This window comes from Patella vulgata, chromosome 4 (genome assembly GCF_932274485.2).
Source record: "Patella vulgata chromosome 4, xgPatVulg1.2, whole genome shotgun sequence".
Lineage (NCBI taxonomy): Eukaryota > Metazoa > Mollusca > Gastropoda > Patellidae > Patella > Patella vulgata.
Window position 1 is genome coordinate 41767252 of NC_065882.2, and position 20805 is coordinate 41788056.

At 35.0% G+C, this 20805-nt stretch overlaps 1 protein-coding gene across 3 annotated transcripts in view; it reads left to right on the top strand.

The window, feature by feature from the left end:
* Positions 1-20805, top strand: part of LOC126819203 (phospholipid-transporting ATPase ABCA1) — a 127012-nt gene that overhangs the window by 81179 nt on the left and 25028 nt on the right. For 2 of the 3 annotated variants that reach the window (XM_050547107.2, XM_050547110.2), the window contains exons 23-33: positions 210-347; positions 2524-2792; positions 3083-3203; positions 3805-4010; positions 4261-4345; positions 7224-7349; positions 8499-8656; positions 10698-10840; positions 16088-16192; positions 16464-16588; positions 17027-17147. In XM_050547107.2, the coding sequence (XP_050403064.1) occupies positions 210-347; positions 2524-2792; positions 3083-3203; positions 3805-4010; positions 4261-4345; positions 7224-7349; positions 8499-8656; positions 10698-10840; positions 16088-16192; positions 16464-16588; positions 17027-17147 (1597 nt within the window). The remainder of the gene's footprint in view (positions 1-209; positions 348-2523; positions 2793-3082; positions 3204-3804; positions 4011-4260; positions 4346-7223; positions 7350-8498; positions 8657-10697; positions 10841-16087; positions 16193-16463; positions 16589-17026; positions 17148-20805) is intronic. The other variant, XM_050547108.2, reaches the window with a different exon arrangement.

Here is a 20805-nt window from a genome sequence, read left to right on the forward strand (position 1 = left end):
TCATAAAGAAAGTTGAAAAGTGAATGATCTAATAAAGCATGTTTTATTTGTTTGAAATTAAATTTACTCAACTTTCCAGTCAGTTGTTGCCAGCTGGTAAATTATTCCAGGATCAGAAAATAACTATCTTTTCACATAAGAATATGAAAAAATTTTGTCCTGTTTTTGAAATGAACTCATCAATATATGTATAATTATATTTATTATAGGTGGAATGAAGAGGAAGTTATCAGTAGCTGTAGCATTTGTTGGTGGTAGTAAAACAGTTATATTAGATGAACCTACAGCTGGTGTTGATCCGTATGCTAGAAGGTCAATCTGGGATCTATTACTTAAATTCAGAAGTGGTAGGTAAAACTTTTAACAACATCCATTTATTGCAGAAATCGTCTGTTACATTTAAGATTCGGCTAATGTGTCTTTTGGTTTTGTGTTTCATTTGTATCTGGTAGGGATGTAGCACCAGAATTCTTCCAGGGTACTTGATCCTGATCACACCACCGAATCAAATATGTAGCACCATGGGCCGTCTGTCAGACGTGGAAAGTGGGCTATCCCAAACCGGTCGCCACATCCTACGTATGACCCATGCATCTTTTCTTACTACATATCTTAGTAGCCTTGTAATCATCTAGTATTTTCACTTGTTCTCTTTGCTTCCCCTTCACGTTGTGTATTTACTTCTTACTGTTTTCTTAAGACATTTGTCTTTCCAGGAATAACAATGCAACAGTTCATTTTTACATTTTATATATCATATCCGGATACATGGATACAAGCATAGTATAGATTACAATACTAAAGTCATTTTCAAACACTAGCCAGCCAGACTCGCTGGGGCCAGTCTGCTGATAGAAATTGCTACATCTTTTCCCTTCAGGAATCTAGCTGCTGTCTGGCAAATTCTCACAAGTTTGATAGTTTTGTAGCTTTGGGTTTTGGACCTTCAATTGAGCCAAATAACGTTGAAACCCACCCTTACGTGCAGGGGCGCCGGAACCCGGGTACCAGGGTATACAAATGGTACCCCACCCTTTTCTGGGGTATACATGTATACCCATGCCCTAATGATGAAAGTTTTCAACCTTTTTACGGGTCTAGATAGATATGTAATTGCACTCCCGTCGGTCGCGAACCGGCTCTCGCTCTCTCATTATCAGCTATCAGTGCATGCCTTGGCCAGATGTCTATAAGTGGTTAATCGAGTTCATGAGATGATAAAGGCAAGTGATTTAGTGATAGTAGTTTCTGTTTATAGTTATTAGCCTTTTCAATTACACAATTTGTTTATACAGCTATGCTGTAAAAGGTCACTTTCTCTCTTTCCTTTGAGATATCGGGTTTTATTTCCAGTTACCAGCCTTCTTATTCTTTAGATAATTAGGATCACTGAATGAAGAGACATAGAATTGGGAGGTAAATCACTTGTTTTAGGACTGCATTTGGTTCAGAACTCAATATTACAGTCAGTTGTGAATTGGAATTTGCTCAAATCGGTGTTCTCTTCATTTAACTTTCTAATTTGTAAAAATCAATTTATTTTCGATTATTCTTTTTCGGAATTTTGCTATGCCACGTAAGGAGAAATCTTGTGGAGAGTCAAAAAAGACATCTAAACGATGCAGCAACAGCGAAGGACCAATCAACACTCGGTTCCTTTTTTAAAATACCAAAACTTGCGCCCAAAAAACAATGAAGATGAAGATTGGTGTATTGAATGTAAAATTAAAAATAATTTTTTATGAGATGAATTGCTCATGATACGAAAATTGTGAATAATCAGGCTTTTGTCGCTTTCATTATCATGTGTTCTCGGAATTGACAAATTTCAAAATTTTCTAGAGGCCGGGGGGATTCCCCTATCTTTTGGTATCCTGGCCCTCGTGCCGTTCCGGCGCCCCAGTTTATATGGTTTGTGGAAATTTACTGGAGAAACTTCCCATGAGATATCTGTTATCAACCTAGAATTGAATGTTTACCACATTATGACTCTTTTTATGTAACCATCTGTCACTCATTCGCTAACTTGATTTATGAAAATATGTGAATCTACTAACTTGACAGAAATATTAATTAATACAGTATAATGCTATCCTTAATTTAAAAGAGCAAAAATCTTACAGGGACAGCATTACAAAATGAAATAAACCTCTTCAATTCTAATGTTCAAGAGAAGTCTCGCTTGTAACTATTCTTGTCTCAGGTTACATGTACCCTAACTGTCACTGCAGTACTATTTCCACTGTGTTACTGACATATATTATTAGTAGTTCTTAATTATAAACATTGATAAATATTAAAGACAGATTGTGATGTAGAGCAATCTGTTGGGTTTTTTTTACTTTGTCAGTTTACAGAAATTAATTTTGAAATAAACAAGTTCATTAAGAGTTGCTGACAAGTTTCAATTTATTAAAAATCATCATATATAGTTCAATAATTATATTTAAACTAATCTATTCTCAATTAATCTCGTTAGAATTGAACATATATGTAGATTTTGTTCTGTTTTTCTTGCTTTAGGTCGTACCATAATTCTATCAACACATCATATGGATGAAGCAGACGTACTAGGTGATAGAATAGCTATTATATCACATGGCAAACTGTGTTGTGCTGGTTCGAGTTTATTTTTAAAGAATAAATTTGGTAGTGGTTATTATTTAACCCTTGTTAAAGGTGGTATCATTGGTACTAAAGATGATGAGTATGAGGACAATTATGATAAAGATGATTTAAGTTTAGGTCGACCATCCACGGCTGGTAGTATCAGAAGTACAGTAGCTGTGAAAGTAAGTGAGATTATCTTGTATAGTTTTACATACATATGTATTCTACATAGTTGTTGAAATCCTTCAAATTCCCACTTTCAATATATCTGAATGGTTCCGAAATCGCAACCGATAATCCCCATGATAATAACACAAGTCAGGAGAAGGTATGAATGATGTGTATGAGGGATTTAAATGAAACATAGGCAGCCCTGTAAGACAATACACAGCAGAGTACATTCAATAGATCAACATGAAGACTATAATACTATGCTGTATGTACTGACAGATTGATATAAATGTATTTTTAGCCTATATTTGTGGAAGATGATGAAGGTTTTGATGATATGAAGGGAGCTAGTAGTACTGGTAGTACTGGTAGTAGTAAGAGTGATTCACCTACACCATTAGATGACAAGGGTATGATACCAGGTAGAGTAAAAGCTACCTTTATATAATTATTGATAGTCATATAGTTGTTACTAGTGGTGTTAAGCATGGACATGATATTGAAATGATTTCTGTTACTTAAGTGTATTGTTCAGCACCATTGACCACATTAATATATTCCATAACCTTTCAGTTTTGGTCGACTTGTTGCAGAATGTTGACAGACAATTTTATCCAGTCAGCTGTGACTACCGATTACTAATGACATGATGTGATCAGACAGACAGAAACCAGATATTCGAAAACATCCCTAAACTTGTACTTAATATATCTGAGGTTTTTAAATATCACATCCCATGGAATCCTACCCTGGCTTGTCTGTCTTGGAATGCTGTCTTACGTGGGTTTATGAAGTTAACAGTAAAGTTTCTATCAACTTCCTTCAACTGTTTCATGAAATAACTGCTAATGGTACATCTGGTCATTTACAGTTCAAATTTCTGTATATCCATATACATAAACGCAATAACCTACATCATGGTCAAAAACAAGTTTTCTACATAATATGACCTACAGTGTTCTATTACATATAAAATATTCACAGTTTTATATTATATCTGAAGAATAATATTTTATTAAACAGGTTTGTCAGTTGGTCGGATTACAGCTTTTATACAGAAATATGTATCTACAGCAGAATTAGTAGAAGATAACTCTACAGAACTGTGTTTCAAATTACCACATACTTCTGTTAAAGCAGAGTTTCATCATTTATTTCAAGAATTAGAAAAATATCATCATGAACTTGGTATTGATAGTTTTGGTTTATCAGACACCAGTTTAGAAGAGGTATTATTTGTTCTGTTTAAAAATATATATATATATAAAAGATTATAGGTATACCTGAGCCTCCCATGTTATTGGTTGAGTGGGGTTACATAATTTCGTTTTGAAAATTGCCTAAATCACATGACACTTTTTCAAGAAAATGTGCAAGAAGAGATATTTCTATTGTATTAGTTCTAAAATACATTAAACACCTAAAGTTTTTAACATCAGTCAGAGACAGAGTCACTATGATATATTCTCATTGTTCTAGGTATTCCTGGCAGTAGCAGAAGAAACTGGTGTTGATGAACTCAATGATGAAACTACCAGAAATACTTTAGAAAGTGCTTACGATAGTTAGTAATACTTTTTATATGCCCACATTGAAGAAGCCTGTTGATTTTTAGCGATTTCGGATAATTACTGCCAGAGTTATGGCCCTTGATCACTTCAAAAAATCTTGTGAACGCTCTAGAGGCTAAAGTTAATATCCGATTGACTTTTTAAATTTATATACAGTATTTAAGGTCATGAGACGAAGAAGGATATTGGTTTTCAGTGATTTCGGATAATTATTGCCAGAGTTATGGCCCTTGATCACTTCAAAAAATCTTGTGGACGCTCTAGAGGCTAAAGTTAATATCCGATTGACTTTAAATTTATACGCAGTGTTTCAGGTCATGAGACGAAGAATCCTATTGATTTTCAACGATTTCCGATAATTACTGCCAAAGTTATGGCCCTTGATCACTTCGAAAAATCTTGTGACGCTCTAGAGGCTTATGTTATCATCCGATTGACTTCAGATTGATACACAGAGTTTAAGGTCTTAAAACGAACAAGTATATTGATTTTCATTAAATTTTGATAACTTGAACATCTAAAGCCATCATATTAAATATTTCGTATACTAAACTTTTCCATGGGGCAGAGGGCAGAACTTTATAAAAACCAAACAAATTCTAATGATTTTCTGATAATTACTTAATGAGTTGTTGCTCTTAATCAGATTTTAATAATAATAATAATATATAAAAATTTATGTTCGCGCAACAATACTAATTAAAGTTTCTATTGCGCTAGGCAAATTTTTCAATACTGGTATTGGAAAGCAGTTGTGAAAAGCAGAGTCTTTATCTGTTGTTTAAACACTTGCAGTGATGATATTATTCGAATATGGTGGGGGATGGAGTTCCACAAGTAGGGTGCTGCAAACCAAATTGATCGTTTTGTTGTTTCGAGATGTATCGGCGGTATTGTAAATAGGTTTTTGTTGCATGCATACGGTATCAACAAATCTGTAAGATATTTTGATGCTGAACCATTTAGAGGTTTGAAAGTAAGCAGGAGTATTTTGAACACAATTCTCTGCTTAATGGGGAGCCAATGAAGTTGTTTCAAGATTGGTGTTAAGTGTTGGTACTTTCTGCTGCCCGTTAACAATCGTGCTGCTGAATTTTGGATTCTCTGTATCTGATTGATTTGATATTCTGGTATATTGTATAGAAGTGCATTGTGTTGTCTAGTTTATTAGTGATGAACGAATGAATAAGAAGTTCCATAGTATCTGTGCTGAGATATTTCTTGATTTGGCTTTTAGTGTCTTATAAATATTTCATTACTGAAAAAGTAAAAACATGCAACAACTCTTGTTTACTGCTCGGACGATCTAGCTGCTGTGGGTGTATGTTTCATTGCCTGGCAACCTATCTTAATGATTTTTAATACCTTATTATATTTTATACAAATCACATCATGTACGTTACCAGGGCTCGGAATTCGTTTTTTCGATCGAAGGCCAACTTAGGCCTACGATAGGCCAAAGTGCAACCTTGATCCAAGGCCAAAAATTGAAAATCCAGGCCAATTTTTATGTCATGAATTATGATATTATCAGCTTATTTAGAAGGTTTTAATATGTCGATCATGTGTAAATCTGTTTATTGTAGATCTTGTTTCTCAGTCAAAATGTTGTTACAGGCCTGCCTATCACATCACGTTCAATATTTTTATTACTTTCACAAAAATAATGCATCCTTGGAGTTATTGAGTTAAGGGAGAAAATTCTTATCGTACCGTTTTTAGTACAATTTTTTTATTCTAAAAAATATTTAAAAAATGGGTATGTAGCCATATTGAGAGTTGAAAGTATTGCTATATCATCGGTAGAGCTGGGTAAAATATCGATAGTATCGATAAGATATGCCAAAAAGCACTATCGAGTACCGGTATCGTTCTTTTCGTCTATTTTTCTTGCGTGCGTAGGAGTCGACTCGATGTTTTCTGTGACTTAATCCTTCGTATATAATAAAATGTCAATAGCCTACATCGGTCACTTTATATTTACTTCAAAGTCTCAATCTCAATTTAGCTTTTTAAAAAAAATGTTAAAATAAATTCACGCACATTTAAACAATACTTTAGTTTGAAACAATAATTGCCATATCATGGAATTCGCTAAATTGGAGATACCCGGATGTGTAAATAGTTTTTCCTCTTTCAGAATTCGTCTGCTCATTATAAAATTTTACATAGCAATGATGGATGACAAAAACGTTTGTATTTCTTCTTTCGGAATCAAGGCTGTATTTTTTTAATAATAATAAACAATTTACGAATTCGTGATAACAAGCTCTTTAGGCTATTACATTTTCTTTAGTTTTTGCACACGAATCGACAACGATTTGTCCACCATGTTGGTAATTGTCACGCTCACGTACGCAATGTTTTGAATCGACTCGTGCACATTTTATTTTGGTTCCTGCACATACATAGGCCTATCAATGGTATTTCGTCATTCAGAACCAAGGCTACATTATTTAAAAATAAAGAACAATTTACCGGTATATGTAATATGAGACAGTTTATTATTAATTAGACGAACAAAAAACATCTATCAGAGTATCACAAAATCGTATGGTTTGACTTTAAGTTTAAAACACGTAATCCATTCTTCATTACGACCATGAAAATAAGATTGTTTCGATACTGATTATCGATAGTAAAAATAACTCTCGATACCCAGCACTAATCAGCGACCATACATGGCCGTGGATAGTTAAAAATCGGCCACGAATCTGCGGCCGAATTCTAAAATTCGAAGGCCATGTCGAGCCCTGTACGTTACTTTTAAACATGAATATTAGAGCTTATTGAAGTTGACTGAAGTTTAGTATTATGGCTTCTCTGTAATGTTGATGTTTACGGAAATACATTTGTTTTCATTATTTACAGATGGTAAATATCCCCGCCCAGTAACGAGGTTGAGCTTTAGAAATAAGAAGAAATTTAACTTTCTTCGTAATCGTAGTAGCAACAAAATTGAACATACAGAACTACAAGAAGACATAGATGATACTGGTGAGTTATTCTCTTGACAAAAATAATGCATGTTGTTTATTAAATAATACATATTATATTATACAGAAATAATACATTTTCTAGGATACAGAAGTAATTGCTGTCTGAAATGATTTTTTTATTACGAACTTGATTTTATATATTGTTACATTTTTTTGTTATTGGTCGCTGTACAGTACCAGTTCTACTCGCTAATCATGTACTCTCATCTTTCATCCTTTTCCTTTAACCTTTAACATTGTTCATTGATTTATTACATTGATATAAAATCTTCAAGGAGTTATCATTTTGAATTGTTATAAATTGTGCTTTATAATCGACTGTATTCTACAGGTAAAAAGGTTGGACCTTATTGAACTGTGTCAAAAATAAAATTGTTGATTTATTTTGTGGGATAACAGTCTGACTTTGTTCAAAATTTTACATCCATAGATAAAGCATGGTTGAGATATAATTGATTTCATATTAATTTGTCGACACAATAAGCCAAATTTAAAACTAAAATCAGTAAACAACCCAACCTTCGCTATTACTGATCAAAATAATACAACATAATTAGAATAGCCTACTTTATTTTGACCTAAATAAAAGAGTTTTAGCTCCTTTAAAGAGCACATCAAGTGACCAAACAATACTATATGTGCTTATAGCCAGTAGTTACTATATACAAATTATGGCAAGTTCACGCCTATCTGATTAAAATTATTTGACGCACACCTGAAAACACTTTTCAGTTTTTCAATTACAGCCTTAATCCAGGTCAACATCACAATGAATACACATACAATATACGCTATTATGATCTTATCACTATCTATACACACTACCAGTTGACTAGTGTTTATTGATGTTTTTATATCCCTCACTATCGGTAATTGTATCTTTATCGGCGATATATTTCGCTGTCAAAATCTGATATCGGTGAAACCGATAGTAGCCATATCTGACCATCACTAATTTTAATCAGATTGGTGTGCACTTGCCGTAAAGCACTTACAGTAACCATTGATTATAAGTACATAAAATTTTGTTTGGTCATTTGATGTGCTCTTAATATGTATTAGTAATATTAATAACAGTTATATGTGTGAATCATAGACTACAAACCAGTTACACTGTATAAGTGTTTAAATAAAATCAATATTTCAGCTTCGGTAGCATCAGGTACAATAGGCAATAAATCTGTATTTGCTGATTCTGGAAAAGCTAAAATAATTGGCTGGTCACTTATTCTACATCAGTTCTACGCCTTGTTTTTGAAGAGATTCCATCATGTTAGACGTAGTAAAAAAGGATTTGTTTGTGAGGTAATTGATCATATTATATCTGCTGTGTAATATATATTATCGAATGAAATGGGGTTTAATTTCTCATCCACACAATGTTGTGGTCATTTTGAGACTGCCATATGGTAATTTTAAATCTTATCTTTGCAATGCAAAGGAGAGATTTTTGTTAATGCAATATGTCTGTTTAGTCTGCTCAGCCTTGTTGAAGTTCCATCTTCAAAGTGTATTTATATCACATTATGATTTTTTGGTCAACCAGATTTATGTGATCATTTCTCCCATTGTCTGTCCATCTGAGTATCTATCTAAAGTATGATTAATACAAATATATATCTTACTTACCTCTTATTTTAATGGTGATTGCAATGATAAAAAGATGTTTATCGTCCTTAAATCCTTGCAGATCTTTTGTGTTTTTAAAACAAGTTTTTCAAAATAATGTTTATATATCAAAAATGTCTTTGCCTTAAAGACCATCATGACTAGAAAATCTTTATACACATTAGTAAAAGACATATTCTGTAATCGAATATACTCTTCAAAAAAAGTAGGGGATATTAAAATGCAAATACCTATGCAGGTTGTGATATGATAAATAGTCATGGACACTTGACATGCTTTGAGAGTATGTTCACAGATGAAGAACTTACTGCCTCAACAGAACCACTGAGCTGCACGTGCGACATGAAATAGCGCCATACACGTGGGAGGGGTTCATTGTCAAATTTGACACTTCAAGGAAGATTTGATGAAAACAGCCGCGTGCTGGTTTATCCTATCCATGTTTGCTTTCCTATCAGTTCATGCATAAGATATTCTGTTTAGCGTCTCTTTGCTTTAGTGTGTTACATTTAATTTGCAATGAGACGTCTTCAACATGATGAACGTCTACGTGCTATTGGCATGCTTCAAATGGGTTCTACACAGCGAGCAGTAGCCAACATGCTTAATGTGTCAAAGTCTTTGATCAGCAGACTGTGGAACCGGTACCAACAAACACCAAAACAAATGCTGAAGATAGACCTCGTTCAGGTCGTCCTAGAGCCACTACACAAGCCCAGGATCGATACATTCGTACACAGGTCCTACGAAATCGAGGACAAACGATCAATCAGCTTTCTGTAAACTTGTACCAAGTTACAGGAATTCGAGTTACACCCCAAACGATTAGAAATCGGCTACATGCAGCCCATTTGCATGTGCGACGACTGCATGTTGTGCCTCCATTAACTCACCAGCACATGGCAAACAGGCATCAATGGTGTAGGCAGCGTAGAAATTGGGGTAATAATTGATGGGCACGTGTAATGTTCTCAGATGAGTCCATATTTACTCTGGATTTCACCGATAGAAGTGCTCGTGTGTGGAGGTGTGTAAATGAGCGTCATGCTAACGTTAACGTCAGACAGCACGACAGATCCGGGCATGAGTCTGTTATGGTAGAACGGACTTGCATGTTGTTTGTGAAACGGTCACTGGTGTGTACTACCGTGACTACATCCTGGAACCGATAGTTCTGCCCTTTGCTCAACGTGCAGGTCGACGTTTCATCTTTCAAGATGATAATGCCCATGCCCACCGCGCTCGTGTCGTGAATGACTAACTCCAGCGTCACCATATTATCCATATGCCTTGGCCAGCCATGAGTCCTGACCTTTCCTCTATAGAGCATGTCTGGGACATGATCGGGAGATGTGTTTGTCGACGTCAACGTCAACCGACAACACTGCAAGAATTGACCGTGGCACTGCAAGAGGAGTGGGTCAGATTGTACCCAAATCGTGATTGAACGTTTGATTAGGAGCAATTACTCATTATTAAGACAAAAATCAAAAACGTCCATTTTCACTTTTGACAATGTAGCTCTTTGCGAGTGAAATGGGGCCGTCAGATAAGCCACCCATATGAACTGTTCATGTGTAGGCAATTGGCCTGCTATTAACATACACTGGTTACCTCTAATAAAAACAACAGTGCATTTCCGCAGTTTTGTATTGTTTCTGAATACCCCCTACTTTTTTGGAAGAGTATATAATATTATTCAACATTTTGTTCATAGATTGTATTGCCAGCTGGTTTTGTGTGTTTGGCAATGGTCTTTAGTCTTATTTTACCTCCATTTGAGGAAGAGCCACCATTAGAACTACAACCATGGATGTATACACCTAAAACTGGTGAACCCCATCTGTATATGTTTTATGCGTAAGTATTTGTGTTTCATTAATACAGTCTTTATCTTATAGAGTTTTTAATGAATAAATTATACAAAAATTATGTTCACATTTACATGGTAATTTAAACCTGCTAGGTAAAAATTGCCATAAATTTAGTTAGGCATGATCAATTTGAAAACTTTTTCTACCAGTATATTTTTTATACGCCCACATTTTCATGTGGACGTATATTGTCGTCGCCCCTGTCTGTCCGTCCGTCCACAATTGTTTGTGAACAGTCTACAGGTCACAATTTTTATCCGATTTCAATGAAACCTGAAATATAGAATTATCACCCTAAGATCTCGGTTCCTTTCGATATTGGCATCTATCGGACCGTAACTTCATGGATTATGGCCCCTGATTGTACGAAAAATCACGTTTTTGGCTTGTGAACACTGTAGAGGTCACAATTTTTATCCGATTTTGTTGAAACTTGAAATGTAAGTTTATAACCCAAAGATCTCCGTTCCTGTCGATATTCGTGCATATCGGACCGTAACTTCCTGAATTATGGCCCCTGATTGTACGTAAAAACGCATTTTTTGGCTTGTGGACCCTATCCGATTTAAAAAACCGTATTATTATATCACCGTTAAACCCAAAGGACGGTCGAGTTCGAATTCCGTGAAAATCGGCCCAAAACTGACAGACAAAATGGCCGCTGTTCGTTCTCAAATAGCGTAAAAATATGATATATCAAGGTTGTGGACCCTATAGAGGTCACAATTTTGTTCCGATTGTGTTGAAACTTGAAATGTAAGTTTATAACACAAAGATCTCGGTTCCTTTCAATATTCGCGCATATCGGACCGTAACTTCCTGAATTATGGTCCCTGATTGTACGCAAAAACGCGTTTTTTGGCTTGTGGACCTTATAGAGGTCATAATTTTTATCCGATTTAAAAAAACGTGTTAATATATTACTGTTACACCCTAAGGACGGCTGAGTTCGAATTTCGTGAAAATCGGCCCAAAACTGACAGACAAAATGGCCGCCCTTCGTTCTCAAATAGCGTAAAAATATGGTATATCAAGGTTGTGGACCCTATAGAGGTCACAATTTTTATCCGATTTGGTTGAAACTTGAAATCTAAGTTTATAACACAAAGATCTCGGTTCCTGTCAATATTCGCGCACATCGGACGGTAACTTCATGAATTATGGTCCCTTATTGTATTAGGCCGAATTCTCGGGGTGAAAATCTTGTCACCTTCGCTCCCGCTAAACCGGTCTACATATCGGACTATCAATAATCGTGCAATCAATATGTCAACAAAGTTCTCCAATAAAATTTGCCAATTTTATAGTTTAAGCTCGAAATAGGCCAGAAATCGATGACTTATTTCTTTATAGTGCGGAGCCATATTTGCGTAGATGTGAGTTGGATCCTGCGCAGCTATTTAAAATTTGGCCAATCAGAGGTCGCGCTTGCGGGGTTGCGGTCAAAAATGATGGGGTCAAGTGCCAGGTCATAGCATTTGTAAACAAAGCCATGTGCACTATTTACCTTGCAAATTGCTCGCGATCGGGACGAACAGAGATTAAATGAACCCCAAAAACGTCCCATCCGTGTAGAGAAGTGGTGTATGAGAGCCACAAAAGGTATTTTGATCACCCACTGACATACAATGTGGCAGTCAGTCAGGTTTTTTCGACACTGATTAAGGATATTGGACCTGTCGATTTCACTAGAAAAATGCCTTAATTTCAAGGGAGACTACAGAGAATACAACAAGGTCGCTTCTTCTATAAGTGTAATTCAATTAAAATCATTCATTTTACATAACAACATACTTAAAACCTGTCTAGCCTACTGTCTTAATAATGATCATGGATAGGCTAGTGTATAGCTAAGATTAAGAATGAAAAAACATATTTTGAAATAAAGGTTGAAACTTAAAAAGTTGCAGAAATATTAAGAATAAATGCTTAAATAATTTGAACTAGCTCAGAATTGTCAGGGAAAAGTCCATATGGACGAAATAAAATTATGCATCTACAATGTATAAGCTTACAAAAGATATATGAATTCAAATAAAGAAAAATGGTTTTTGTCTGCAATTGTGTAGTGTACATGTAATCATCGATAAAAGTGCCAAACACATTTTCAATGTTCGAATCTTGCTTCTGATTAATAAATATTCTGATTTCTTTAAACAATTATAACAGATACTGTACATGTAGTTGATCAATTCCAAAACTAATTGCCTTTGATTTGAAAAATATTTTTGATCGCCTAAGATAAATAAAATACAATTTAATAGAGGATTTACACTAAGAGTAAGGCACTAACTCATTTAGTAGTTAGAATAAGGCTACCGGTATTTGTTTTACTGGACTTATCAAAGCAGCAAAAATGTTATTGGTACTTTAAATAAAATAATAAAAATGCTGTTTTTATTTCGCACTGGACTAAATTGTCCCTCTTTTGTGTGGCCCTTGCTCGAACATACATGGATTTTTTCTTGCAAATTATACAGATCTCTGATAAAACTGACTTCTTTAACTCTGATGAAGTAGTAACAAGTACTGCACCATCATGTGATTCCTTTGGTGAGATTAATTAAGGAGTAGGGGTGAATGAGACACACTTTTAATTTTTAAAGTTGTTAAGTACTAGGCCTAGTAGAAGGGGTTTTGGACATAAAGGCCCTAAACCAAAATGGCTCAAGTATTTGGTCATAACGGTCAAACATTTTGGTCATAACTACATAATGGCCAAAACATTAGGGTCATAATGGCCAAAAAGAACATTTGAATTTTGATATATTATGTATCAAATGATATTTATTAATATAAATATTGCATAATATAAATACCAATATTTCTTAATAGATAATATTTTCATATACATTATTTAATACATAAATTTAAATATACTGTAGACATTTATAGTTATCTCACTGTATAACTATAACATACATAATTTACAAAGACATCTATTTAATATGGAGGGTGGGTGGCTAATGGTTTAACATTTACACATGAAATCATAAGGTCTGCCATTGCGTCAAGTGACATAGTTTCAATTCTCCGCTTGTATGTAACAAGGACTAGGGTCACTTGTTCAACCTTGTGAGTTTTCTCCGAGTCCCCCAGTTTCCTCCCTCTCATACAGACCCTTACACGCAAGCGAATTATTTAAATAAAAAGGAACCATATGTTGGACCCCAAAATGACCTACTTTGTGTCGACTGGACATTAATGTTCAGCTCATGTTACTTTATCAGTGGGGTGTGAAGGACTTAATTAGGGATTATCAAAAACTTTGATTAATTAGTATTCCCGTCTTTCCTTTGAATCACAGCATGCAATGTTCTGGGTTGACTTGGATGATTATATTCAATTCTTTCATTCACAAATTTTTCTGGACTTATGGTCTGTAGCCTATGATGCACCTTTATTACATTTATTTATTACTTCTACTAGTTGGAATAGAAGTGGTAATATCTTGTTGAAGGTTCGGTGAAACCGTTTTTAAAATATTATGTTATGAGTGAATTGTTATTTTTATTGAATGATTAACATACTAATAGTCAGTTGTTAAATAATGTTTGGTAAAATATATTATGACCACATGAATCACAGTAATAGTCTGTATGTGATGACAGTTTTAGTTGCGGTTGGACTGACTGAATGTAGACGCTGCCTTCTCACTCTCTTTCTTTCTCGCATCATTGAATTGTTTTGTTCTTAAAACATCCATAAAACGTTGGGTGAAATCCAAAATCACTGCCGACTGTATCTTCAATATAGTATCCTTCGTAATAAATCCATTTGTATCGAAAAATGCTGCAATGGATTGGTCATTTCCAAACGATTGATGAAACCAGTCTATAGCTACCTCACGATATTTGTCTTACCTTCTGTTTGTAAAGGGTTCTGCACCTCCTTTATTAACACTGTCTAAGTGAACAATACAAGTTACTTCAGCCTTTGTCGCCATTTTGTGTAGCTTCTACATGTATAACTGCAATGTGATCCTCGTGAAGCACGCCATTTTGTGTTTACCAACAACACACGCGAATGTGGACAATAACGTGATTGGCCGATTGTGGAAAAAAAGATCACGTGACGCGGCGAACAACGCTGAATTCTGTCCAGTGACCTCGCGCACTATGAATTTTACTATCAATAAATAGTCCGGATTTCAAAGAAGAATATCACCGAAGAACTATGAAATTTTTTGTAGAAAATTACAACAAACGAATATCTCTATATGAACTATACGCTGACAAAATTTCTTCTAGACCGGATTTGTAGGAAAGAAAATATTTTTGCAACGACAATTTGTGCCCATAGAATGCGGCCTATATGACAAATCGCGTTTTTAGCTTGTGGACCATATAGAGATCCTAATTTTTATCCGATTTAAAAAACGTTTTATTATATCACCATTAAACCCTAAGGACGGTTGAGTTCGAATTTCGTGAAAATCGGCCCAAAACTGACAGACAAAATGTCCGCCGTTCGTTCTCAAATAGCGTAAAAATATGGTATATCAAGGTTGTGGACCCTATAGAGGTCACAATTTGTATTCGATTTTGTTGAAACTTGAAATGTAAGTTTATAACCCAAAGATCTTGGTTCCTTTCGATATTCGCGCATATCGGACCGTAACTTACTGAATTATGGCCCCTGATTGTACGAAAAATTGCGTTTTTAGCTTGTGGACCCTATAGAGGTCATAATTTTTATCCGATTTAAAAAAACGTATTATTATATCACTGTTACACCCTAAGAACGACTGAGTTCGCATTTCATGAAAATCGGCGTAAAACTGACAGACAAAATGGCCGCCCCTCGTTCTCAAATTGCGTAAAAATATGGTATATCAAAGTTGTGGACCCTATAGAGGTCACAATTATTATCCGATTTTGTTGAAACTTGAAATGTAAGTTTATAACTCAAAGATCTTGGTTCCTTTCGATATTTGCGCATATCGAATTGTAATTTCCTGAATTATGGCCCTTGATTGTAGGAAAAATCACTTTCGTTTAGCTTGTTTTCTATCCATCTCTCGAAAATGTGGGCGTATCCTGCCTGGCAGCCGCTGGTTCATTGTACATGTACAAACAGTATTATGTGGCGTTTATTATGGATTTTTGATAATTTGTATACTATTGTTATATCAATCTCTTACAAAGATACCACCAACCATGTCAGTATAGTTTATATGATTACTGTATAATAACAACATTTTAATCATGTAGTTTTCTTCTGTCTATTGTAGAAACGACAATCCTTCAAATCCACTAACACAAAGTTTAGAAAAAACATTATTCTCAAAACCTTGGGTTGGTAATAGATGTATGAAACCTGATGTTTATTCTGTAAGGTAATTGTAATAATATAATCTATATTCAGTTAAACTTAAAACAATTCTGGCATCATTACTAGTACTGACAATGGCTGAAATTGTCACTTTCTGTGTGTATGTGTATTGCATTTTCCATTTGCTCTACATGTTGGCACATTATTTGCCTTCAAGTATCTTTAGCATCTTAGTGAATGCAATCACCAGGGTATTTTAGCTACAATGCGTTTTTTTACATTTGTAAATTATTGTTTTGATAAAGGATTTCCCTAGCTGATATTATATATTTTAGTGGTTATTCATGTCAGTCTGATTCGGAAACCTTGAAATGGACAGCTAGACCAAGTTTAACCGGAAACCTGTCTATAGATTCTCCAGACTGTGATTGTTCAACAGGCTTTCAACAATGTCCTCCAGGTTGGTTAATACTTCAATATTGTTTAGGTTAATCAGTTTGTTGGATGATTACTGCTGTAGGGGTAATGCCTGCAGGGACTTATAAGGAAAATGTGCTTAGTTTTGTATAGATATCGGAATGCTTATAAAAGACTGCTAGCCTTGACGGCTGGAATTCAATGGGGAATAGTTGAAAACACACCTGTGTTTGCAAATTCTTCTCATTGCATTGTACTCATAATCATAGTAAATGGAAATGTCAGTATGTTAGTTTCCAGATGACTGTTATAAAGTGTCAACAGGATGTTAAACCCAGTTTCATTCATTGTTGGCTTATTACATTATCAATAGTAAATATGGCAAAACATCTATACAGTGTACAATATATACCTACACTAAATTCAGATGTTAGATGTGAATTCAGTTTGTACCCTATGTCAAGTAATATATTATTTACAGGAGCTGGAGGACCAACACCATCTATGACTCTACTACCAACATCTGACTATTTGTATAATCTGACTGGTCGTAATATCAGTGATTGGTTGGTTAAAACTACAAATTCTTATATCAAAAAAAGGTAGTTCTTTGCTTTATAATTATTTGTTTGTTTTGCCAGCGTTCATCTAATTCATAGGAATTGATTACTATAGTTTTTTGATACGACCACATTTTCATGTGGACGTATATTGTTGTCACACCTATGTCCATCCCACCGTCCGTCCGTCGGTCCGTCCGTCCACAATTGTTTGTGGACTCTCTACAGATTTTGACGAAACTTGAAATATAGGTTTATCCCCAAAAGATCTCAGCTGCTTTTGATATTGGCATGTATCGGATCGAAACTTCATGGATTATGACCCCTGTTTGTACGAAAAATCACGTTTTTAGCTTGTGGACCCTATAGAGGTCACAATTTTTATCCGATTTTGTTGAAACTTGAAATGTAAGTTTATAACCCAAAGATCTCGGTTCCTTTTGATATTCGCGCATATCGGACCGTAACTTCCTGAATTATGGCCCCTGATTGTACAAAAAATCGCGTTTTTAGCTTGTGGACCCTATAGAGGTCATAATTTTTATTCGATTTAAAAAAACGTATTTTTATATCACCGTTACACCCTAAGGAAGGCTGAGTTCAAATTTTGTGAATATCAGCCCAAAATTGACAGACAAAATGGCCGCCCTTCGTTCTCAAATAGCGTAAAAATATGGTATATCAAGGTTGTGGACCCTATAGAGGTCACAATTTTTATCCGATTTTGTTGAAACTTGAAATGTAAGTTTATAACACAAAGATCGCGGTTCCTTTCGATATTTGCGCATATCGAATTGTAATTTCCTGAATTATGGCCCTTGATTGTAGGAAAAATCACTTTCTTTTTAGCTTGTTCTCTATCCATCTCTCGAAAATGTGGGCGTATCCTGCCTGGCAGCCGCTGGTAACATGATAGCAGAGCCCAACCACATTTTTATTAGAAGACATGACAATATAGACCTGTGATGGCAAGTAATAATTATAAAAATCAACCGGTCTTCAGTTCCGACACGAATTATGACTCGTGGAAAGCCGAGTTGGAGATTTGGCGCCTTGTCACCGATCTCGACAAAAAAAAGCAACCTTTACCAGTTTGTTTGACATTAACCGGCAGAGTATATGAGACAGCGGTTGAAATCCCCAAGGAAGATCTTAATTCTGACAGGGGAATTGAACTATTATTAACGAGGTTTGACAGCGTTTTTAAAGAAGAAATAAAAGATGCAATGTGGTCACGCATACATGACGTTTGAACAGTTTTGCTGACAGACTGATATGACAATTGATAAATATATTGTCCAGTTCGAAGCAGAATTTACATGAATTTACCTGATCCTGTATTGGCATTTAAGTTGTTAGACAATGCCTCTCCTTCAACAACTGAGCGGCAAATGGCCTTGACTGCAACTGGTGAGTTAACATTGAAAGATATAAAGTCTGCGTTGAAGAGAATTTTTGGTAGTAAGATTAATAGTGCCAGACAAAATACGAACCAAGAATCTTTTAACGACATAATAAAGCATGAAATTAATGCAGTATCTTCTTATGGTAGAAAACCATCTTATATTCCTAAGCGCAAGGAAACCAACAGCTCACATTTACCAACGGATCAACCTGTTAAAGGCACAAACCCTTTAAATAGATTTGGAAAATGCTCTAGATGCGTTATTTGTCAGTCCACTTATCATTGGGCAAAAGACTGTCCTCATAAGCAAGAATCTGCTAATTTAGTTAAGACTGCGACTGTGATTGGTGTGAAATAACTTTAATGGTTGATGGTGATGAGACCAAATTTGAAAAATCCTGTGCTCATGAAGATCTTAATGTATTTGTTGTGCAAGCTAGTCATGCTGCTGTTATTGACACAGCATGTACCAAAACTGTATGTGGAATTTCATGGTTCGAGGATTATACACGAACATTAGATGTCCACTTTTAAAAGTGACCGAACATTCAGACTTGGGGATGGTGCTACTGTGAATTGAATAAAGATGGTAAAAATTCCTTCATTTGTGGGTAATAAAAGCTGTGTTATAGAAGTATAAGTTGTCAATGCCAGTATTCCGTTGTTGTTAAGTAAGTCTTCTCTCAAAGAACTGGAAGCTATTATTGATTCAGCAACAATGTTTGGTGTTCCTGTAAATGTAGAATACACCTCGGTTGGACATTTTTTTTGGGTCTTGGTGTTTCTGAGAATACATGTTCTAGCAAAAACATTGATAATATTTTAATGGTTTATGAAAGCAATATGTCTAAAGTAGACAAACATAAAATATTATTGAAACTTCCATCAACAATTTGGGCATGCCTCATGCGCAAGACTTAAAAAAAAACCTTTTAATTTCGTCAGGTTCATATGATAAAGAAGCTTTTGAAATATTACACAACATTGTATTCAACACAAGAAAGCACCAGTTAAACCGGCAGTTGGGCTACCATTAGCAACTGAGTTTAACAAAACAGTGGCAGGCGATTTGCATGAATTTGAACCTCATTTATTGTACTTACATATAATTGATGAATTGACCTGTTTTAGTGCGGGATGTATACTGCATAATAAAAAAGCTACAACGTTTGGTCAAAGCTTTTATTCAAAACTGGATATGTGTTTTCAGTTCACCCCATAAATTGTATTCGGACAATGGAGGTGAATTTAATAACAAAGAAGTTCAGGACATGACCGAGAACTTTAGTATTGAATTAAAATTAAACGCAGCATTTGCACCCTGGAGTAATGGTACTCGTGAGAGACACAATTAAACATTAACAGAAACATTAATGAGAGTCAAAGATTCTGGAGATTGCAATTGGGAGACAGCATTAAGTTGGGCCGTAATGGCAAAGAACTGCTTAATAAATAATTATGGTTTTAGTCCCTATCAGCTAGTATTTGGTCATAATCCAAATCTACCTACAGTTCTTAATGATTCTTTGCCTGCTCTAGAAGGTAGCTCTATTAGTAAGGTTGTGGTTGAACACTTATAATCTTTACATAAAGCTAGAACTGCGTTTACACAGTCAGAATGTTCAGACCGAATACGAAGAGCAATTAAACACAACTTGCGAACATAATGATACAATGTACCCTCCGGGTGATAAGGTGTTTTATAAACGTCCAGATTGTAACAAATGGAAGGGCCCTGGAACAGTTATTGACGCTGATAATTCTATTATTTTTGTCCGACATGGTGGTACCTATGTCAGAGTTCATAAAAGTAGACTTGCATGTACATCAAGATAGTGATTCTACTAACAGTAATAATGAGTTCAGAGATGATGTTATTGAAAATGATCCTTCAACATCAACTAATGACAATGTCAATACTTCTGAGAATGAGGAAGAATCAACCCAGTCTGATCATCATATTAATGGTGAATATAGTGATAATCTTACTAATAGTGAACATACCTGTAGTGATAGCGGTACAGGTAGTGTTAATAATTCTAACACTAGTGCAATAACACCTCAAATAAAGCCTGGAATGTTGGTAATATTTAATGAAAATGACGATACATTTATTCAAGCACAGATTTTAAGCAGAGGAGGGAAATGTTCAGGAAAATACAGAAATTAGTATAATTTAGAGATTTTAGTGCCTGAAACAGGGTTTGGTAGTACCATAGCTGTGGACTTATCGAAAGTAAAAAACTTACAAGAGTGCGATGTGGTAGAAAATGAGTGTGTTATGGTTTTAAGCGA